Here is a 23,591-nt window from a genome sequence, read left to right as displayed (position 1 = left end):
CCTCTCTGTCTCTTTTCTTCCCCTTTGCTCTGTTTTTTTGGGGTTTTTTTTGTTTTTTTTTGTTTTTTAAGATTCTATTTACTTATTTGACAGAGAGAGTGTGAGCGCACAAACAAGGGGAGCAGCGGGGAGAGGGAGAAGCAGGTTCCCTGTTGACCAGGGAATCCAACATGGGACTCAATCCCAGGACCTGGGGATCATGACCTGAGCCAAAGGCAGACACTTAACTGACTGAGCCACCCAGGTGCCCCTGCTCTTTGTTTCTTAAATTCCACATATGAGTGAAAGCATATGATCTTTGCCTTTTTCTGACTGACTTATTTTACTTGGGCTAATGTTCTCTAGCTCCGTCCATGTTGTTGCAAATGGCAAGAGTTCATTCTTTTATATGGCTGAGTAATATTCCGGTGTGTGTGTGTGTGTGTTGTGTATATGTACCATATCTTCTTTATCCATTCATCAATTTAGGACACTTGGGCTGTTTCCATAATTTGACTATTGTAGAGAATGCGGTTATATATACTTCAGGGTGCATGTGTCCTTCCAAATTCGTATTTTTGCATTATTTGGGTAAATACCTAGTAGTGCGGTCCCTGGATCATAGAATAGTTCTTTTTTTAACTTTTGCGGAATCTCTATACTGTTTTCCAGAGTGGGTGCAAAATGGGCCTTTTTAAAATAGAGAAGAAATGGCCATCATTAGAAATAAGAATATTATAAAAGAAAAATTCTCACTGGTAATGGTGAACATATAGTAAAGGTGATAGATCAACCACCTACAAAGCTAGTATGACTGTAAGAGACAAAAGTAATAAAATCATCAATTCACAAAATAAGATGTAAAATATCTCCAAAACTTAAAACATCAGCTGGGGAAGGGGGGAGGGAATGTAGTCATTTTAGACTGTGCCAAAACTTAAGCGACCACCAACTTAAAACAGCCTGCTGTGTACATAGGATGTTACATAGGAACCTCATGAACTACAAACCAAATACCTATAATAGATACACAAAAAATAAAGAGAAAGGAATACAACATAACACTAAGGAAAATCACCAAATCACAAGGGAAGAGAGGAAGTATAGAAACAACCAGAACACAACAAAACGGCTGTAAGTACATATCTATTAATAATTACTTTAAGTGTAATGGATTAAGTGCTACAAAAACATACTCTACTCCATCAAAAAATCTTTAGAATAAAAGAATTCAGTAAAGTTGTAGTATACAACATTAATACACATAAATCTGTTGCATTTCTATACATGAGAACAAGAAATTAAGACAACAGTCCCATTTACAATGGCATCAAAAAGAATAAGATGCCTAGAGATAAATTTAACCAAGGAGGTGAAAAACCTGTACTCTGAAAACTATAAGACATTAATGAAATAAATTGAAGATGACACAAATAGATCGAGAGGTATACCGTACTCATGGATTAGGAGAATTAATACTGTTAAATGGTCATACTACCCGAGGCCATCTAAAGATTCATTGTGATCCTTATAAAATGCCAATGGCATTTTTCATAGAACTACAACAGATAATCCTAAGATTTGTATGGAACCACAAAAGATGCCCAACAGCCAAAGCGTTAGCTTGAGCAAGATCTAGCCACAGATGAGGTGCAGTCCACATTTCTGCTAGCCTAATTAGTGACAGTGAAGGTTGAGACTGCAGAGGCCCCTTATGGACCGGGACCCCTAATGACAGGTTCCCCTTAGAGCAGACAGGATGCTGCTGCTTGTCAGCCGCTGTTTGGCTGTACCACACTGGTACCTGCATCTCTGGTCGGCAGAGACCTGAGTGAATGTTCTCACTAATGGTGAAGCCAAGCTCTGAAGACACAGAACACGACAAAAGGAAAACCGCAGGCGGTTTTCTTTATATGCACACTAAGAGCTTTAGCTAAGCCTTGGGTCTCCCAGAGCCAGTACCGATTCCTAAGGGGGATATGCCACTGGGTCGGAGATCGTGTGGTATTTTACCGTGTACCTCATTGCACGGAAATTTTCTCTAGGTTGCTGGGTGACCTAGTGTCACAAAAACCTATTTTGTGACCAGCTTATTCTGTCGCAGGGATTTTCCATGAGGTGGTCAGCTCTCTAAGAGCGTTCGAGTGCTCGACTGCTGCCCACCAGTTACACGGCCTTGGTGCCGAAGATGTCCCTTAGCAGAAGCCTTTACCTCCTGGCAACGTTTGTCTAAACAGGCGCCAGGCCGGTGAGAACTGTGAACTGCCCAGTCTGTGAGACCAGCTCGGACAGCAGGCTCACAGAGCCTGTGCCTGCCAGCAGGCTCACAGAGCCTGTGCCTGCATCGGGCCCTGTGCTTCTCCTCCTCGTGACAGACAACACGACGGATAGAGCCCGTGACCGTCTCTGGGAGGAAACGGGTCAATAAAAACTAAGAGTACTTACAATGCATCTTTACTGAAGTTGCTATACCCAAGGATCCAGGTCCACAAATACTTTCTTCTGCTAATCCAAATTTAGGAAAGGGAAAGGGTGGGGGGGACTCACTTGCACCGGCCTTTGTAGGCAGAAATCCAGGAGACTGATGGACTGACGGGATCTGGTCACATTTTTGTTTCTTGCTACATGAAGCTGCCAGGCCACTGAGCAGGGGCTGGAAAGGGACTCCGCAGAACAAGATCGAGCTGTTCCAGAGGGACTCCTGCCCTGAAAGTACTTGTCTCTCACCAGTAAAGATGACCATAGGTCACGCTGGTTTATGATTCTGCATTTCAGTTGCTGCTGGAGATTTTCCTTTTTAGATGATACGCCAGAGAGTTTGAAAAGCATCAAGGAGATGACGTTTCTGTCATTTTCCTGAAGTGTGGCAGCTTCCCCGTCGTGTATTTTTTTTTCCATTGTATAAATATTTGCACAAAGTAAGAATTTGAACGAAGTGGAAGAACAGATACAGTTCACCTAGAGCAGTGGTTCCCAAAGCCTGGTCCTCGGACCGGCAGCATCAGCATCGTCTGGGAATTGGTTAGAAATGCAGAGTCTCTGGCCCAGCAATTACTGAATGAGAAACTCCGGGCACGGGGCCCAGCAATCTGTGTTCACCAGCCCTCAAGTTGATTTTGATGCCACAAAAGGTTGAGAACCCCTGGCCTACTATCTCCATAACCCATGTGAATGAGCTTTGTAATAGCTGATTTCCACATTTAGACGTAAGCAGCTGGTTTATACTTTTATAGTCTTTCCTGTAGTAACAGAAAAATACCTTTGGAATTTGAAAGGATCCCTCTAAAGATCTAATGACCCCCCACCCCAATAAGTTTTGTTAAGTAGGTCGGTACCCTAAGTAAAATTCAGGAAAGTGTCAGATGTGACTTAAAAATTCTAGGTAATTAAGCTCTTTTCCAAATATTTATAACACAAAGCTTCGAGACTGGGGTTTGGTTTTTTTGGTTTTTTTTTTTCAGTCTTATAAGAAAAAAATTGGAAATCATCCAAGGAATAGGATATCATGATATAGGCTTGATATTTTATCATTTTTATGTACTGTTTGTGTAAAAGGTATCTTTTGTCAACGTATCCCAGAATGATAGCGCTTTCAAATGGCATTGAACCACTGCCTTGAATGGTGACTCATCTTGGCCATCAGGTCCTTTGTTGGTCCCCTGCAGGAAATGCCACAGGCTGGGAGCTCCCTGCGCTTATATTCAGGCCACGAAGCTCTCCTGGCAGCCTTCCCCCCCTGCGGAGCGTGTGGCTGTCCCGACAGGTTAATAACTCACAGAGCCTCTGGCCGAAGACTACACTGCTCACTTGTCCATTAATCTGAAGCTTTTGGGTTCTAATCATTGTTTAAGCAGGAAAATGAATGCAGAAATACCACCAGGTTTTTGTTACTAGTTGAAGCTAATTTTCTCAACATGTCACTGTCTAATTGAAAAGGTTCCACATTTCTTACTGCTAATCTGGTTTTCATATAATTTTACCAAAAAGGACACAGGATTTAGGATTGCCTCTTCCTGCCCCAGTCACCATTTTGCAAGTAAAAATAGAAGCGTGGTATTTAGAATTGCACGTAACCTCCTTATGGAAGTCATTGAACCCTGCCCCCCCACCCCCATTTTCACTGACAGGAAGCACCGGGCCTGGAGGGGTGAATGGTGGGGCCCAGAGGCTCACAGCTGCACTGGGGTTGGGGGCGGCTTCTGAGCACCTTGTCCCTCCCATGAAGGACAGCAAGCTGTCTTTTCTGAGCGTTTCTGCCCCACGGTTTTCAGCAGACCTTGTGCACACAACTCTGTTTTACTCATACTCTGGATAGTGGTCATTTCCTTCAGGGCGATTGGTAGAAATTGTAAAATGTTCCAGAGTTTAGATAATGGACTTGTGTTTGTTTCCGGTGACATGAGTTTAGGAAACAGCTGCTCCAGGAGCTGTCCCGGAGGACCGAGCTTTGGAAAGCCTCCTCAGGGCTTGCAAGGAGTGCTTTGTTGTCCGAAAGTTAGTTATTCTGTCTGCAAAACCTGCCATTTTGCGACACTACTGTACTGTAGGTAAGGAACATCCTTTCTTAATTGCATGTGAAAAAAATTATGGTTCCCCATAAATGTGTATCAGGGGAGTGTGTGTGTGTGTGTGTGTGTGTGTGTGTGTGTTTGCGCATGCGCAGGTGTGTGTCGGAGGTGAGGAAAAGTTCTCTTAAAAAGTCATTTAACTTTCTTGACAAATTTCGGTAACTCTCCGTGCGCAGAAAATCTTCTTAAAAATACCAATTCTGAGGAATAAGGGCTCTTTACTACTTTGCAGCTTTCGTAGAAATGACGTATGGTTTACAATACTTACAAGTCTGTCTCAACAACTAATTGTTGATGAAGGCTAGAAGAAAACGGTTAAAAACTGTAGAAATGTCGGGTGCAGAATTTGAAATTTTTAAAATGGACGTATAAAAACCCCAGTTCCAGGAAACCATTAGTTTAAAAGTCTGTTTTCGATCTAGTAAGACAATCTGTATTCACTTTTTTTAAGGTTGGGGCAGGAGGTTGGCAGACTTTAAACTTGGTTGAGTATGCCTAATTTTGAAAATTTATAAGCTAGTATGAGTATAGCTTATTTTGAAAACTAATTTACTGCTAACTAGTAAAAAAAAAAAAAAAAGAAAGAAAGAAAACCAACAACAACAAGAAAACTACCTGGGTTTTAAAACTGGAGAGAAATCTTGTATATTTTGCCCTTATCTGAGTCCTGAGTTTCTGAACAGAATTTTTCCAAAATTAAATATTTATTAAGTCCAAATGTAAAGAAAAGTAAAGTGGGGGGAGAGAGGGAAGAACTATCTCAGGGAACTAAAAGTACCTTTAGAAAAATAGGAATTATTGAAGATAAGAGGAAGCCCAGAGTTGTTTCTAATAGACACAAACTCTGGGGAGAAGGAAAGGAGAGATGTCCTGCATTACAGTTGGAAGGTCTCACCGTGCTGGCGAGGTCACGGATACGCTGATGGCGGGGCTAGAATGTAGAGCAGCCATTGCGGAAGTTCTTTCAAAACTAAAACAACAACAACAACAACAACAAAGTGGGCACGTACCTTATGACCCAGCAATTGTGTTCTTGGGCATTAATCTCAGAAATTACCTATTTTCATCCAAGAACTGGTACACAAATGTTCATAGCAGCTTTATCGTAGTAGTCCAATTTGGAAACAACTCAGCTGTCCTTCCACGAGTGAACGGTTAAGCTGTGGCACATCCAGACCATGGACTCAGCAATAAGAACAAACAAATTATCCGCATGTGCACCAGCTGGGATAACCTCGAGGAAATTATGCTGAGTGAAAAAAAGCCAGTCCCAAAAGGATATATACTGCATAATTCCATTCTGTAACATTTGTGAAATAACATAATTAATAGATTTGGAGACCAGATTCCTGGTTGGGGAGGAAGGGTGTGGTCACAAGAGGTAACATGAGGGGGGCCTTGGGGGGTTGGCACAGCTGGGTGTCTTGATTGTGGTTTGTTGTAGAAGACTGTACGTGGGATAAGACTGCATAGAGCTCCCCCCACACACACGCTCACACACTCAAGGGAGTGAATGATGAAATCAGAATGACCTCTGGGGGTTGTACCAATGTCATTTATTCTGGTTTTGATGTTACACCATAATTAACTAAGATGTTCGCATTGGTGGAGGTTTCGTGGCAGGGGTGGGGGTGCATGGGGCCGCCCTCTACACCCTGTTCTTGACAACATCGCATGAACTTGTGACTATTTGAAAGTATAAAGTTCAACAACTATCTTAGTGGCACCAAAGAAAAAATAGGGGGTGGGGGATCAGATGTTGCAGTTTTGTACAGTTCAGTCTAAAAGGACAAAAGAAAATCTGATGCATGGATGCCAGATGCCAGCAGTGGTCACCTATTCATTGTTACTTAAGAGGGATTTTCACCTTCTTATTTGTGCTTTTTAAAAATTTAAAAATTTTCCACAATGTACATGCATGATTCATGTACCCATAAAGACCTATTAAATAAATGCAAATAATTAGAAGCATGAAAAACATTAGTCCCAGAGTTTAAATTCTGTCATACGGATAGAATTTAGTATGGTCTTCTGGTGGTCGTGTGGTTTGACACTATGTCAGCACTTAAGTTTCTAATTAAAAACCGTCAGGAAAGAGATTTGTTTACCTTTAAAACAAAACAGTAGCCTCCACACCCATCATGGAGCCCAGTGTGGGACTGGAACTCATGACCCTGAGATCAAGATGTGAGCTGAGATCAAGAGTCAGAGGCTTAACCGACTGAGCACCGCAGGCGCCCCCTCTTACCTGTTTGTGTTTAGAAATATACAGAGATGTCATGTGATCTGCCTGGATCCTGTCACGTGCACTTAACTAGAATTCTTAGGCTCTAACCGTCTAAAAACATCTGAATTGTAAATATCTTCTAGATTTTAAATTTATTTTTATTCTTGGTTATTTAGCTCGCATGAAAAATGTTCTCGATATTTAAATGATATATGGAAATTACCAGGATTTTTCTTAACTCTCATACTTAAGGAGTTTCCCTGTTTCTCTTCTAACATTTTTGGATTCACGAGATTATTGTTAAATCTACCTGAAAGGTCTCTCCTGTTTTCCTTACATTGCCCCTTTCTTGGCTCCCTGCAGGCTTGGGGGCCATTTCAGCCCTCCACACCTGTCATCTGTCAGTACCCCCAGCTCTGTGCGCAGGCGCAGGCAGGGAGGGGTTTGACGTGGTCCAGGAAGGAGCTCAGTGGATTCACATAGACACATGCCCCCGCCACTCTTACGGCCCAACGAAACCTGTAGTTGAGAATTGCTGATACCAGTTTGTTGTTGTGAGAAAGTGTCATCTGGAGGGGACGCGCCAGTCACAGGAAGTGGGGCCGACTGTGGGAGCACGGACCCGGCTGGTGACGCGCTGGCGACCGCTCCGGCCTTCCGGCGGGAGAGCTAGTACTGCTTGTGCCTGTGTCATTCTTTTTTTTCTTTTTAGGTCAGATGGCGAAGCTCTTTTTTAAATCTTTGTCTTTTCCCAGTATAATGAATGACCTCCCGAGCACAAACAAGGGATCATTTTTCCTTGTAGAAAAGGTTCTATCATTTAATGTTTTCCCACAGTCATTCTAAAATCTGGATGCCGTGAAAGCCCTAGATCTGAGATCCTCCCGCAGACGGCCTCCCACGGCAGCAGCACCCCAGATGTGGCGGGAGCTGGCTGACCGCGGGGCCGTCTGCAGCCCTAGAACCTTCTCGCTCAGGCCCGAGGCCAGAGTGCAGCTTCTGCACATCCGAGCCGCTGGACTGTGTCTGCCATCCGCCCTGTGCTTTTTCATCGTCCCCCTGACCGCGGTGCTGGTTCGTCTGGCCGTGCTGCTCAGCGACTGTCACCACGTGGTCAGCTCGGAAGTCAGGGACAAGCCAACATCGGGCGGTCGCCAATATTTCCAGAACGACTGCGTCACATGCTTAAAAACCAAAAACAGTGATCTTCTTCCTCTTCTTTAAGGCATTTTAAATTCCGTGATCTACCCCTGCTTTTGTGAGGGATGACACGTGATTGGATTTCATTCCAATATAGAAAACTTACGATAAAAAAACCATAGGACTGGCCGTCTGGGTGGCTCAGTTGTTCAGTGCTGCCTTCTGCTCAGGTCACGCTCCCAGAGTCCTGGGATCGAGCTCAGCATCGGGCTCCCTGCTTAGTGGGAAGCCTGCTTCTCCCTCTGCCTCTGCCCCTCTCCCTGTCTCTCATGAATAAATAAATAAAATCTTAAAAAAAAAACAACCCATAAGACTTAGAATTCAGAAGCAGGAGAGAATTGAACTTCTGAAGCAGAAGTGTTGAGAAGAATGAACATTTTCAAGCTTGTACAGCTATCTATAGAAAGTCTTAATTCGATTAACACAAGGTGTTCTTTAGTGAAAACCCCTTTGATGATTTCTACGTTGATCTCTGTTTCTGAGCTGCTTATTCTGGAATTTTTTTTTAATTTATTTTTTTAAAGAGTTTATTCATTTGACAGACAGAGATCACAAGTAGGTAGAGAGGCAGCCAGAGAGAGAGGGGGAAGCAGGCTCCCCGCTGAGCAGAGAGCCCAATTGGGGGCTCGATCCCAGTATCCCAGGATCATGACCTGAGCCGAAGGCAGAGGCTTAACCCACTGAGCCACCCAGGCGCCCCTGGAATTATTCTTTTTAAGATGAATTTAACCTTGCTTGAAGCGTCTGGAGCATCTCTCATCTGTTCGGGTTGACCTACTCCAACGCACGGGGCAGCCAGGAGGCGTTTGGGCAGAGGGCTTGGCGGCTGTAGTGAAACAAACGAAGACGCATCCTCCTCAGTCCCCTCCCTCCCCTCTTCGAGTCCGCTCAGTCCCGTGCACACCTAGTAAGGCCCCTGGAAGGGGACCAATGCCCGAGTGCCTGAGTGGGGCTGAGAGAGCTGGTGTGATTCTCAGTGTCGCACACGTCCTGGCGTGTGGTGATGGCTCAGGTGTCCTTTTCATAATATTCCTGCTCAAGAGGCTGCTGTCTCAAGTGGCGCTGGTAGGAGGTGTCACTGTTGGTGCCGTGTGCCCGGTGATTCCCATCCGTTCCCTCATTGAGTGCTGCCAACCCCTTACCGAGTTAGTGTTTTTACCTTTCTTGTCCGGAGGAGGACGTTGACGCGCAGAGGGTTACGTGACAGCTAGTCCTGGATGGGCTAGCGTGGGTTTCTCCGGAAGCCGGGCCTGGTCGTTTGTGTGGGAGGTGACCACGGAGAGCAGGAGTGAGGATGCAGAGCGTGAGCTCGGAGGAAAAGCCAAGACAGGGAAGCCTTATGCAAGTGGACAGCAGAGCCAAGGGGCTGAGTTCCCCCAGGATCTCCGAGAAGTGTTCAGAATGCTTCCTGGAGCCGTCCGTCCAAAGCATGGGACACTGGAGCATTGATACACTGACGTCCGTCACCCGTTGGTTGACTCCCAAGAGCACCCTGAGCAGAAAAATGGAGAGAGGTGTGGGCAAGGGAGCCTGCAGGGTCTGCAGGAAGTAGCCTCGGGGGTGTCTGCGCACCTGCCTGGACTGAGTCCGGACCTGCGCTCCTTCCACGCCGGCTCCCGGTAAACGGACCTGTGAGATGGGGACGTGGAAACACAGAGAATGCCCACAGTGATTATTCAAGTGTGAACAGTGGCACATCGTAGGGCTAATACCTATAATTATATGAAGTCGGGAAGATTTCCTTTCTGTTGGTGTTGCTTAGTTAATGCTAATTTCTATTCCTTGCTTGGATGTAGGTTAGAATACAAGAAGAATGCCCAGAATATTCTAAGTCCTGGAGACTGTAACTGATTTGGGATTAAAACCATACTCCATTGGGGTGCCTAGGAGGCTTGGTCAGTTAAGTGCCTTCGGCTCAGGACATGATCCCAGGGTCCTGGGGTCGAGTCCCACATCGGGCTCCCTGCTCAGTGGGGAGCCCGCTTCTGCTTCTGCCCCTCACCCCACTCATGCTCTCCCTTGCTTCCAACATAAAAAAATAATCTCTTAATTTCCAAATAAAAATCTTTAAAAAACCAAACTCCATTACTGAGTTTTTAAGATATATCATGCATATAGGATTATGATATTCCCAACATTTGTGAAATGTGGTGTTGGCTATCAGTGGAGGTGGTAAGGCGACTGATTAGGGCGAAGGATAGTGGGCCTCCTAGACTGTTCATTGTAAGTTCTGTGTATTTTTTTGTTGTTAAAAATCACTGCTAGAGGGGTGCCTGGGTTGCTCAGTGGGTTAAGTGTCTGCCTTCAGCTCAGGTCATGATCTCAGGGTCCTGGGATCGAGCCCTGCATCGGGCTCTCTGCTCAGCAAGAAGCCTGCTTCCCCCCTCTCTCTCTGCCTGCCTCCCTGCCTACTTGTGATCTCTCTCTGTCAAATAAATAAATAAAATCTTAAAAAAAAAAAATCACTGCTGGGGGCAGGCACTTGGGTGGCTCAGTTGGTTAGGTGGCTGGCCTGGGCTCAGGTCATGATCCCAGGGTCCTGGGATTGAGCCCCACATTGGGCTCCTTGCTCTGCAGGGAGCCCGCTTCTCCCTCTCCCTCTACCTGCTGTTCCCCCTGCTAAGTACTTGCTCTCCCCTGCCCCTGTGTCAAATAAATAAATAAAATCTTAAAAAAAAAAAAAATCATTGCAGGGGTGCCTGGAGGGGGTTCAGTCACTGGGGCATCCAGCTCTCAGCCTCAGCTCACGTTTTGATCTCAGGGTCGGAAGTTCCACACTGGGCATGGAGCCTACTTTAAATAAAAAAAAAAAAAGAGTCACTTGATAACATCCTCAGGATTTTTATTGATATATAATCAACAGATAACATTGTGTCCGTTTAAGGTGTACGTGTTGATTCGAGGCAAGTGCACTTTGCAGTGTGATTACTGCTGAAGCGTTTGCCGACACCGCCGTCACCTTACAAAACTGTCATTTCTTTTTTGTGGTGAGAATATTTAGGATCTAGTTTCTTGGCGACTTTGAAGTTTATGATAGAGCACTGTGGACTGTAAGCACAGTGTCTTACACGAGATCTCTTCTAACTACAAGTTTGTGCCCTTTGGCCCACTCTCTCCATTTCCCCCACCACCCGGTCTCTGGTGGCCACCACGCTGCTCTCCCGGCTCTGCGAGTTTGGCCTTTTTAGAGCCCACATCTAAGTGGTTTGCAGTATTTGTCTTTCTCTGCCTGATTCGTCCCGGCATAACACCCTCGGGGCCTGTCCATGGTGTCACAAATGGCAGGATTTCCTTCTTCCTTTTGAATGAGCCGTATTCCATTGAATGCATGTGGACACACAACCCCCCACATCCATTCATTCTTGACGCTTGCGTTATCCCCCTATCTTGGCTACCATGATAATGCTTGGGTGCGGCTATCTTTTCCACACGCTCTTTTCATGTCATTTGGATATGTGGTCCAGAAGGGAGAGTGCTGGACCGTAGGGTAGTTCTAGTTTTAACTTCAGTGAGGACCCTCCATACCGTCTCCCACAGTGGCTGCACGAGCTTGCCTTCTTCCCACCGGCAGCGCGTGAGGGCGCCCCTTTCTCCGGGTCCTCGCCAGCACCTGTCGTCTGGTCTCCTCAGTGATGGCCGTCTATCTAGCAGATGGGAGATGATCTCTCGTCGTGGCTTTGATTTGCATTTCTAGGATGATTAGTAATGTTGGAGCATCTTTTCGTGTACCTGTTGGTCATTTGTATGTCTTCTTTGGAAAAATGTTTCTTCAGATTCTCTGTCCAGTTTTAAAGTGGACTCGTTTTTTGTTTTGTTTTTGTTTAAGTTATAGGAGTTCTGACACCCCAGAGATGGGACACTCCCCAGAGGAAAACTGTGGGGAATAATGCCTGTTCCAGTGTTTGGGCCCCTCAGTTTCTCGCTCAGAGGTTAGGTAGCCGAAGCCTTCTGTTCCGCCCAACTCAGCCTCTAGCATCACATCTGCCACCAGGTAGTTGTTGCAGAATATTGGTGTAAAGGAAGTAACTCAAGTTGTCATTCTGTGATCCTTCAGCCAGTCCAGTTTGGCCAGGGCTGGACTGACGGGTGTATCTGGAGTATTCCCATGTCGCTCTAAGAGCCCGGCACACACTTCGTGGGTGGAAGGAACCGCACCGGCGTCTCTGCGCCCCATCTGTGGCTCCACCATACAGGCCCTGCGCCTCCCAGGCCGACCGCGGGCTGCGCTCAGGGAGTCCGGAGAGGAACCCGCTTCCGTGCTCCGTCAGGGTGTTGGCGGAGCCGCAGCTCCCGCAAGGCCCCTGCTTCCGTGCTGGTGGCCCCCGGGGACTGCTCTCTGTCTCTGGACACCCGCCTGCGCTCCTTGCCGTCTGGCCCTGGCGCTTCCGAGCCAGCCTGGGGGGATGTCCCTGGTCACTTCCCTTTCTCCGGGAACAGTATGGGGGCCTTGAGGAGCCGGATCGGCATAGGCCTGCCCGCGGGGCCGAAGCTGATCATGGCAGTGAAGTCGGATGCGGTCACCGTCCGGGGTTCCGCGGGGTGTGAGCCCCGGGGAGCTGGGGATCTTGGGGGCTGCCTCGTGAAACACAGGGGACGTGGGGATTCGTGACCCGTGGCCCGCGGACAGGGTGAGCGATGGTATTCGCCTGACCCAGGTGTCGTCAGCGGTGTCTCCGTGGGGGCACCAAGGGCAGGGAGGCCCCAGAGAGCGCGGACCCAGTGGCCAGTGCCCCGGGGGTCCTGCTGGTGAGTCGTCGCCGCTGGGGCTGGTGGGACTCACGGCTGTCACCTGCTCTTCCTGGCTCGGCCTGGACTCAAAGGGCCCCTCAGTCGCGACGTTCTTTCCACATTACGCCGTTGAAGTCGCATGTCACGATGGGGTTCCTCTCTCTGTCCCAAATCCCGATGGGCCCCACGAAGCCCGGGGAGTCTGCCGGTCGTCACGCAGTTGCGTGGCTGGTGAGCAGCAAAGCCAAGAGGACCCGCGCCCCCGCGGCTGCGTCCGTGCCCTCCCCAGCGCTCGCGGGCCCTGCGGCCCGAGTCTCACCTGCCATGCTGTCGCTAGAAGCTTCAGAAGCTGGAGGGCCATGGCGCGGAGGCCTCAGGATGGAGCGGCAGGTCCCCCCGGAGTTAGGTGAAGGGCTCAGGGAGCGGCTGGTCTTGGCACACGAGCGGCTGTTGCGTACACAGTGGAGATGTGGTGGGAAGGTCGTTCCGGGAGGGGGGACAGCACAGGCACAGGCCCGGGACGGCTCTGGCCCGAGGAAGCACCCCAGACTCGGGGAGGGGAGGCTGCCTGCGGCTCCGCGGGGGGCACCGGCCTCTCAGCTTGCAGGCTCACGGGTACAGATGTATTCCCGTTCCCTGTCTCCGTCCCTGCTCGGACCCTGACGCCGAGTTCTCTGTTTCCTCAGCCGACCTCGATGCGGAGCACGCGCAGAAGGTCCTGGAGATGGAGCACACCCAGCAGGCGAAGCTGAAGGAGCGGCAGAAGTTCTTCGAGGAGGCCTTCCAGCAGGACATGGAGCAGTACCTGTCCGCGGGTCACCTGCAGATCGCGGAGAGGAGAGGCAAGTGGGGGGGTCGCCGGCAGCGGGGCCCTCCCTGGGGGCACGGAGACAGCGTCCCGCTGCGTCCCCCGGGCGGGCGTGGGGTGGCGTCCCCGGAGGTCCGTTCCGGTGTGAGTCTCCAAAACTCAGGGTGGGCGCGTCGCGCCACGTCTGTCTTGTGGTTGTGTGTCTCCCGGTAGTCCCTGGCTTTAGCTGGAGATACTCAGAAACCATAAAATGTGTTTTTTAAAAAGTAAAAAAGGCAAACATCGGCCCTAATTCTACAGCACAGAATAATCTCTATTACTGTTCTCGGGCGGTTCTTTCCAGGCTGTGTACGTAGCTGCCGTTACACTGTGCGTGTGTCTGGTTTCGTGTTTATCTCAGCGTCGCACGCGATCATTCCCCGTGTTTTCAAAAATTCTTCAAAAGGGCGCGTGTCCAAAGCAGCGTCTTCACCGCCAGGAAGTGTGCTGCGCTGCGTCTAACCCGTCCCCAGCTGCCCGCGTAGACTCTTTCCCTGTATAAATGTTACGTGAGGTACATTGAGATGCATGAATGTTTACGCTTGTCTGCATCTCGATGGTTCCCCGGCAACCAGCGGGGAACCAGGGGAGGCGTCAGGGCCGGGGTCCCTCAACCTGCCTCTAAGACCTGGGGGCCTCAGCAGGAGTGCAGCCAGCCGTCCCTGCTCACCTGCCTCCTGGCACCTCCTGGCACCCCAGAGACGCCCCCTCCCCAAATCTGTCCATCCTCAGCCTCCGTTCTCTCCCCGGGCTTCCCCGGGCTCCCCCGCCCCTCACCACACCCCCGACATACCTCTGTTACCTCACGCTGCTCTCCCCTCTTTCAGGCCTGTGCCCACCCCCCTGCCCTGCCCAGGAGAGGCTAAAGAAACCAAAAACAAGGAAGGGAAATACCGTAGAGAAAACAGATGAAAAGTAGCATCTGAGCGCCTCGGAATGCGCTAAAGGCCGCATCGTGTGTGGTCGGTCGTGTGGGTCGGACAGATTTGAAGATGAGCGTCTGTCTCTCCGGAGTTGGCTCTTCCCTGTTGTATCCCACTGAGCTAACATCTGTCTCTGCCTAGAAAAGTCAGGCTGCCCGTCTCCTCCGAATACGCTCGCTGTTCACTTGTTCCAGTGCTTGGTGCTGGGAGTGAGCGGTCCTGTCGTGGGCTGGGGTGACAAGGAGGCCATCTTAGCGTGAGCCCCTGTGACAGACCCCCCCACACAGCCGCCTTAAACCGCGGGCATTTGTTTCCCACAGTTCTGGAGGCTCAGGTCCAAGATCAAGGCGCTGGCAGATTCGGTTCCCAGGGACCAAGCCCTCTTCCTGGCTTGCATCTCACCGCACCCCCACACGGCAGTGAGAGCCCCCTCCTCGGGCGTGTCTTTTCAGAGGGCGCTAATCGCCTGAGGGGAGGCCCAGCCCTCCCCACCGCATCTAAGCCTATTCACCTCCCAAAGCACCCCCCCCCCCCCGCCCCAGACACCGGCACGCTGGGGGTTAGGGCTTCAACATAGGAGTTTGGGGGCTACAAACAGGCCATAACAGACATGCACGTCCTGACGGACATAACCTGCAGATTCGAGCATCACCAGCCGCCCCTGTACCACGAGGGTCTGGAGGAGGTGGGACAGCGAAGGCAACGGCGACCTCTCCGTGGTCGGCTTTGCTCAGCGGACCTTCCCCGAGGCCCTGCGAGCGCTCGTAGGCCCAGAGGAGCCAGAGAGAAGGTGAAGTGCCTCTTAGGGGGAGCCCTGAGCGCGCGCCGAGCGGGCCGGTGTGGTGGAAGCAGGACAGGTTCAGAAGTCCCTCCTCCTGTTGACGGTGAGCCCCTGGGGACAGGGACCCCCTGGGCGGCACAGTGACACATTCGGCCAGCACTTGTTGAACAGACGTCAGTTAAAAAATAAGGAGTTGAATTTTTGTGGTTTTGGACACCTAAAAAAGAGCCGCCTTCAAATTCCAAGGAAGTGTTGGGCTCATGTTTTTAAGGTTAAAAAAAAAAAATGGAGTCACGCACATGTTGCCAATTTGTGTGGTTTTGAAAGCACTGACGAAGAAAATTGGAAGATTTGGGCTTTTTCGCTTTCTGCTGCAGCCAGAGCCGGAAGGACGTTCACAGATAACAGGCATCTCTCCACAGGGCTGTCGGGAGCTGTCCCTTGGGCTTCCCGGCCCGGCGGGTCCCACGCACCTGTCTCCTGGAGCGGTCGTCTCCAGGGATGAACGTGGGGAGGTTTCGTGTGGGAGAGTCAGTCAAGATGATGAAATCTCCATAGTGAACGTGATATTTCGGACTCCTTCCGCGACATCAGAAATAGCAATCTGAATTCTTCACGTTTTCCAAAGCGTCATTTTTTAATGAAGACAAAGGCATGGGAAGTTTTACCCAGAAAAGTGTCCGCGTAAAGGGTAAAGGGATCTCAGGCTGCCCTGGGTCAGGGTGAGGCTGGAGAACCCACAGAGGGTGGAGTGCCACGACAGCAGCGAGGGGACCTGGGAGCCACCTGAGTGGTCAGGGCGCGGGGGCGGGAGCGGTCCGGACCGGCTTCTGGCGTCTTTATCAACGCCGTGTTGAGGATGCAGCTGGTAGCGAGTAGCTCAGCTTGCAGACGCCCCGCTCTCTATGTGCGTCCCCGCAGTGGATCTCGGGCTCCCGGGGGGCCTCCCGGAACTCAGCAGAGTTGAATCCTGGAGTCGGGGGCCCCGCTGTGCCCTGAGACTCTCTGACTCAGCCCACGGATGTGCAGGATGGACCCAGTGCTTGGGAAAGAGGAGGAGGGGATGTGTGGGCTGGTGGTAAGATTAGCAAAGTTAGAGAAGAGAGAACAGATAAAAATGCACCAAACTAAAATTCATCTCGTGTCCCCCTAGGGTACCATCTTGATTGGAGGAGTATCTCAGAGCACAATCACCAGCTTATGTGTTTATCTCCCCATGAAGGTTTTATTTAGAGCTTGGACATTTACCATGATCCATTATGGGCTCTCCCTGAATTAGGAAGTATTTTAAATATCCAGAAAAGAACTGAAAATGTCCCATACTCCTGTTTCCAGATTTAACATTTTAATATTTTGCCACGTTTAGTTCAGATTTCTTTTTAAAATGTTATGAAATATTCCAAACATACCCAGAGGTATAAGGAATGACATAAACCCCCGTGTGCTAAGCACCCAGCTCGAATGCTAACACAGCACCCTCCCCTGCGAGGGCCCCGCCTGGCTCCTCCGCCGCCGGCCTTTCCCGCAGGCCTCCTGCTCACTGTCCACACCGGCCCGTTCAGCCTCGATTGTTCCTTTTTGCTCTTACATCATTTCCAGATCTACTGAACGACTATGTGGAACTCTGTTCATGGTGTGATGGGTTTTCCTTGTTTCAGGCGCTTTCTCCAAAGTTTTAAAAACTCCACGGTTAAGGACATTCTCGTGCGTCCTGGTCCACGGGAGGAGAGTTGCCGGCCTCCCGGTCACCTCGAGGGCTGCCCCACCCCAGGGTTCCTGATCTAGTAGGTCGGGGACGGGGCCTGAGAATTTGTGTTTCTGACCAGCTCTGGGGTGAGGGAACGCTAGAGCCTGCTGGCCCTGGGGCCCCCACTTTGACAACCGCTTCCTTAGGCCGTATGACAAGGATCGTGATTACAGGGGTCATTTGATGTGCTTATCTTTGTTTTTCCTGGATTCGGTCAGTGACCTGCCCAGATCCGCACATCCGTTCACAGCGGCCCTAGCTGTGTGTGCGCGTCTGTCACTCCTCATCTTCGTCCACACGGGCTAGAGCGAGATTTAAATTTTTGCCGGTGTGTATAAAATGACCTCTTATTTGGGTTTTAATTTGCATTTCCTTGATGGTCCGTAGTCTTACGCCCCTGGAATTGGCCTTGGCTGGTGATGACCCGAGGCTTAGCGATCCTAGAGTGGCCTTTAAATAAAGGCACATTTAGCAAAGGGATGCGTTTTGTCCATTTTACCGTGAGGGTTTGTCCTGTTGCGTCTGGCGCAGGAACTCCTCGCCTGCAGGTAGAAGCGCGCGAGCGGAGCTGGGCCGGCGGCGCCAGCTGCAGGCACATCCCACCTCATGTCCGTCGCAGCGCTCGTGCTGTCCCTCTCGCACTTGGCTCTCCGGTCTCTGCCGGCTGGTCTTTGTGCGGGTCGCGCGGGAAGAGCCCGTTCCGGTGGCCGCAGCCTTCCTCCACGGCCGCCGCTGGGTGTCATGTCCTCGCCCCGACCCGACCCGTACTCCCGCGGGGCTCGCCTGGGACCGCCGCGCTGCCAGCCCCGTCCTGCAGGAGCGCCGGCTCTCCGGCTCTCAGCGGTGGGGCGCGCGACGCGGGGGGGTTGGACGGACTGCAGCTAGTGGACAGACGGACGCCTGCAGCCGGCCATCCACCAGCAGACCCCACAGCCCCGCCACAGGGTCGGGGCCTCGGCCGGGGAGCACCGTCTTCCTCTGAGCCCTCCGCACCCCTGCACACCTTGGTGCGCTCTTGCCGCCGTGCGGTTGCCGGGGCTCTTCTGCGCTCTTTGTGCCGCCGTGTGCCGCCGTAGAAACGTGAGCGTCCGAGCCCCGAGGCCCGGGAAAAGGCCTGGGCAGACGTGGGCTGCCTGAGTTCCTGAGTTCAGTTCCTACAGGGAGGGAGTAGCACCGCGCCCCGCGGCTGTCCTCACTCTTCGGCCCCCAGCCTCCCGGGGGTGGGGGGCGCCAGCCCTCTCTCTGCGGGAAGAGCTCCCCATTCTTCCCCTTTGATAGAGGTTTCCGGTTTCTTACTAATTTTAGCGCGTTTTCCATGGCATCCGTCCAGCTCCTCTCAAGCACATTTGCACAGCGAGGTCCACGGTGCACATCTCTGTCTCTGGCGTTTGGGACGAGCTTTGCTCCGGCCTCTCTCAAACTGTTCATTTGTGCCGTGGACCCCTTCATTTGGAGTCTTAACCAAGAACACTTGTTTTCAAGTATTTTCTCCAAGACCCAACTTTTCATTTTGTTGTTTTCTAGGGAATATTTCATGAAGTTCTCTTCCCCAGTGCTAGGGATGTTCAGGTGGTGGTTTTTTGGGTTTTGGTCTTTTTGAAGTTGACCGTTTCGGCTGAGTTTTCAGGATTCTTGTCTGAATAAGGCAGTCAAAGCCATGAACATTTCAGGAGGCTAAAGTCCACCACTTTTAACAGAATTCTACAAGTTTTGACAAGTAACGGTTTCTTCCTGGGTTTTTCAGATTTTCCATTATGGTTTGACTTGTGAACTATTCAGAAGTGGCTTTAAATAATGCATGAAGGTGTTTCTAGTTACCGTTACTGATTTCTACTTAACTTCATTGTGGTTGTCAGAGAATGGGATTTTTTTTTTTTAATTTGAGACTTAGAAGTTTGTCTGCATGTTTCCTGTGTACTTGAGAGCAAGATTCTAACAAGTTCGTAATTGGGCTGTTGAAATATTGCCTACCACTAAATTTTATAGCATTTGGTTATGTAATTACCGAAGAGATATATTGAGCCCTCCTCCCCTCATGATTATGATTTCTTAGATCTTCCTTGTCTGCCATTCTTCAAATGTAACCACAAATAGTAGTCACACAAATTTTAGAATTGTCCTTGCAAACTGAACCTTTATTAAGTACTACACTTTACCCCAGTATTTTTGCTTTCCCTTAAAGTCTGTTTTATTTATTAAAATCACTGCATCAGCTTTCTTCAAGTTCATCGTTTAACTACTTTCCATTTTTCCTAAGCTTCTCATGTTTTTTTAATGTCCTTGTGTTTTAGGAGTGTCTCCTATGAATGAAACATAGGTAGACTTTTATCACTTTAATTCAGTCTTATAACCTGTTAACCGGCAAATCTGATTCATTTGCCTTTACTGGGATAACTGACACACGTGGCTTTGTTACCATCTTTCTTGTGCTGTTCCAATGCTTGTTAATCCAGTTTTTCTCTTAGTCCTACTCCTGCCCTCTTCAAGAGGGTGGGACAGACAGAAAGGAAAGGGAGCTTCTGCACCTTTCAGAACTGTGCCAAAGCAAAGCCAGTAGCCAGAAAGGCAAGCTGACAGGCCTCCATACCCGTAAAGGAGAACCAGCCTGGTCTCTACCTTCTGACAGCCCAGCGGCTGCCGAAGAGCACCCCCAGGGCCCATATCTGACCAGTGGGCACAGTGCCCCTGACCAGCGGGGCTGTGATGCAGCACGGGGACTGTGTGGCCTTGTCCACAGTCCATGTGGCTTTGGATATTGCCATTTTCCGGTGGGGGGGGGGGCGGGGAGGGGGAGGGTCATTGTAACGAGTAAGCTCCGTCCCACTTAGGGTCAGAGACGTGCTTTCTTGGAATCTCGCACTGACCGTTGATGACACTGTGCTTCAAGATGCTCTGGTTCCCCCCCCCCCCCCGCTGGAGCAGGGTCTCCCACCCCACAGGCTCCCCCCACATCCCACGTGGCTCCTGTCACCAGTGCCCCATCCGCTGGTCCTGCAAGCGCATTCCCTGCACGGGGTACTGCTGGGACCAGCTTCCTGGTTGTCTGCGGCCTCGCATGCCGAGACGTTTCCCGAAACAGGCTTCCTCGTGGCCCGGACCTGCCCTCCGCAGCCCCTCGGCCCTGCGTGCCAATTCATGGGGCAAGCTTTGACTGAGCTTGTATGTGATCCTTGATCTTAAATGCCATTTAATGTTCTAGAACTTTAGGGAGGACATTCGTCTCACCTCTCCGAACTTCTTATTCCGCAGTTTCCCGGCTTCTGTTGTTGAGAAGCTGTCAGCCTGATGATGGCCTCCCTTGCCCCGTCTGCCTTCCCTCTGACGTCCGCCAGCTGCCCTGCCGCTGACAGGGGAGCCTCCCTTTCTCTGTCTTCCACGGGGGAGATCCCGCCTCCTGAGTCTGGGAGGTCAGATCTTCCAGCAGGCGGACGCCTCCCCCTGCGGGCCGCCCTGCTTCCCACCGTCTCCCCGTCTTTGGAGCCGTGACGTGCTCGGCCTGTGCGTTTCCCCAGCTCCGGGCCGTGCGGCCGGGCGGGCGGGTTGGGTCTAGTGCGCTCCTGCCGACTGTCGGCCCGTCACTCACCTTCCATTTAGCTCCTGCCCAAAGTTTTACGTTCCGGTGACAGATGTTCCTACCTGGGAGTTACTTGGCTTTTCTCAAGTGTTTGTCTTCTAAGGCCTTGTTTTTTGATTCAAGTTCATTAAAAGACCTGTCCATTACAAATTAAATGGGAGGGGGTGTTGCCTGCTCGCGAGTGCCGGCTCCCGGGTGCCCTGGAGAGCGGGGCGGAGGCCGCGTCCACAGCCACAAGTAACTCGTTTCTGCCAGACGCTGTCACGCCTGGAATGGTGAAGCCCCAGGGCTTGCAGTTTTCTGGGCCACAGAGGTAGTGGCCACAGGGCTCCAGAGCAGGAGCAGCCGCCCCCCCAGCCCGGGCCCAGGCTCACTCCTGTCTTCGTCTGCTGGTGCCCGTGGCCGACTTGACTTCCCTCTCTGTGCTTTCACTGCAGGGAGCGCGTGGGCCCCGCGCACCAGCCTGCAGCTGCCCGGACCTTGTCTGCACTTCAGAGCAAAGATTAAAGAGAGGTTACCAGGGCAAGGACAGCTTCAGCAGGGACTATCAAGTTCGGGGTCATCTGTAGGCAGGAGGGTTCTTTGAAGCTGGGGGCTCCTGCTGGGGGGATCCAAAGTCACGAAGGCTGGTCCAGGAGGCAGTCACAGTGCCTGACTGGGAGTGGTCCTTGCTGTGGTGTAGAAGGTTCGAGTGGCAGATACCTTACACCTTGCGAACGTTAGCCTTTGCATTTGAAGCTCACCTTTTAGAAGGTCATTAACGACTGGAAGCGTCACTTCCTCTCATGCCCGTCTCTTCCCAGAGCCCATGGGCAGCATGTCGTCCATGGAAGTGAACATCGACGTGTTGGAGCAGATGGATCTGATGGACGTATCTGACCAGGAGGCCTTGGACGTCTTCCTGAATTCCGGGGGCGAAGACAACGCGGCGCTGTCTCCAGTCTCAGGTGGGTGAGCCCACCTTGCACAGATGGCCACCTCTGAGGACAGTGATCAGACTGTGCCAGTCCCCGAGCGTACCCCTGTGGGGCCTGCCAGCTGCCCTGTCACCCACTTCTCCCTGTGCTTGGGGCCCACACCCCCTCAGGGGCCTTTCCGCTGCACCAGGGCTCAGAGGGCCGCTGGAGTCCGGCTGTCTGGCCTGGACAGGAGATGGGGGCTCTGCGTGGCTCACACCCCGACCCCTCCTACCCACCCCCAATCTCTGCCGCCGCCGCCCCCCCTACCCTGTTCCTGGAGTTCTTGCTCTGCACGGGCTCCTAGCTGGAGATTAGTTGCAATCCTGTGGGCACGTGTCCTCCACGCACTGCCTTCTCCCAACTGCGTGTCACGGAAGTTCAGCAGATGATTTTCCGAGGCCCCAGCCCTGTCCCCAAGCTCAGTGAGACAGTCCTTCCGGGCGGGGCGGGGTCTGTTCGCACATGGGCACTGGTAAGCAAAGGCCTGTCCTTCCAGCAGCGGACTGTGGCCTCCGGCTCGGGCCGCTGTACCACAGGGCCCCCTTCCTCCGCATCAGCTGCTGCCGCCTCTGACTTCTGCACAAGGCAGCGCCCTCCCCCTTCCTGTTGTCCCTGGGGCGCCGAGGCCCATCCCCAGAGGGTGGGGACGCTGGGAATAGCGGGAGGGCTGGCCTCTTTCCCAGTGACTCGACCATCTGTTCTTGACTTTGACTCCTTTAATTAAGACCTTCTTTTTAGTTTCCATGAATTGGGAGAACTGCTACAAGACCAGGGAGTTTTCCCTTAGCCTTGTTTCTACTGAATTACTCCCAAGGGTGGAGAGGGATCGGGATCAGGGAGGGGACCCGGAATGCTCCTCCAAGACATGCATCCTCTGCTTTTAGCACCGTGGTTTCCTGGACTTGGTAGGAAGGCCCGGCTCAGGGCCCCTGGTGCCACCAGCTCCCAGCCCACTGGGCAGGCTGGCTCTGCGGCCCCGGGGTCCCCGGCACCGTCCCCGCTGTGCTGTCAGTTGCCGTACGTCACGGTAGATTTCCTTCACTCCGCAGGGCCCGCATCGGGGATCGGTCCGCACGAGACCACTCTCCCGGCTCCTACGCCTGCCGGATCACAAGCCAAGCGGCCTTCCGCGCCGTCTGTCTGCACCGAGCTGGCCGCCCCGGCCCCCGGCGACGGTGGTGAGTCCCCCATTGTCCAGTCTGACGAGGAGGGAGTGGAGGTGGACACTGCTCTCGTCACTTTACACACGGATGACAGCGACTCCTAGGTCAGCGCGCTCCCACCGTGTGGCCAGGGAGACGCGGCCGTGTGCGGATCCTCACTGTGAAGGCAGGTGGTTTGATGGAGGCTTTTGGCTTGTTACGTGGTTGCCGATGACGGGAGAGGAACGGACTGTAAGAACAGCTGACAATAAAGTTTGTGCAGAAGGGCTTCCCCCTAGATCCGTCCTTCGGGCCTTCGGTGCAGGGAGGGCGGCTGGGGGCCCCGCGGGCCACGGAGGAGCCCGTGTCAGGCAGGGCTGGGCCGGGAGCCCCACGTCCCGGCCTCAGCTCAGCACGGAGGAGGAAGCACTTTTGGAGGTACACTCCGCTTCCTCCAGAATCCAGCCGTAGTCAGCGTGGGTTTTCGTGGGTGGAGTACAAGGTCAAGTGCACCAGCTGCCCCTCCTTCAGTACGAGCACACACACCTGGGCCCCGAGGAGGAGGAGCCATAATCCGAGTGACTCCTCCGTTCCTGTTCCTGCCAAGAAGCCGACCATCCGGCGGTGTCCCCTTCATCACCACTCCTAGCCCAACACCTCGTGAGAGAGCACGGCCTGGCCGGCTGTCACGCCATGTCCCACAGCAGCCAGCGAGGGACCGGGAGGACGAGGTGTCACCGCCTCCACTCCCTGGCCCGGGGGGTGGGGGTGGGGGGGTTCAGCCCGGTTACCGGAAAGAAAGCGCTCGTTTCAGTAACCCATCTTCCACAAGACAGACAAATATCCAAAAAACTTCGTTTTTATTATTAAACCTTGTAGTACAAACCTGAAAAGTAAACAAAAAACTGGCAATAAA

General features: G+C 51.6%; 1 protein-coding gene across 2 annotated transcripts in view; it reads left to right on the top strand.

The window, feature by feature from the left end:
* Window positions 1–22,964, top strand: part of DTNBP1 (dystrobrevin binding protein 1) — a 129,929-nt gene extending 106,965 nt beyond the window's left edge. For both annotated transcript variants that reach the window (XM_080807295.1, XM_080807294.1), the window contains exons 8-10: window positions 13,389–13,544; window positions 21,378–21,521; window positions 22,583–22,964. In XM_080807295.1, coding sequence (XP_080663421.1) covers window positions 13,389–13,544; window positions 21,378–21,521; window positions 22,583–22,800 — 518 coding nt within the window. In that variant the 3' untranslated portion in view covers window positions 22,801–22,964. The remainder of the gene's footprint in view (window positions 1–13,388; window positions 13,545–21,377; window positions 21,522–22,582) is intronic.
* The last annotated feature ends 627 nt before the right edge of the window (window positions 22,965–23,591 follow it).

This window comes from Martes martes, assembly GCF_963455335.1.
Source record: "Martes martes genome assembly, chromosome: 6".
NCBI lineage: Eukaryota > Metazoa > Chordata > Mammalia > Carnivora > Mustelidae > Martes > Martes martes.
This window is presented reverse-complemented; position numbering and strand designations above follow the sequence as displayed.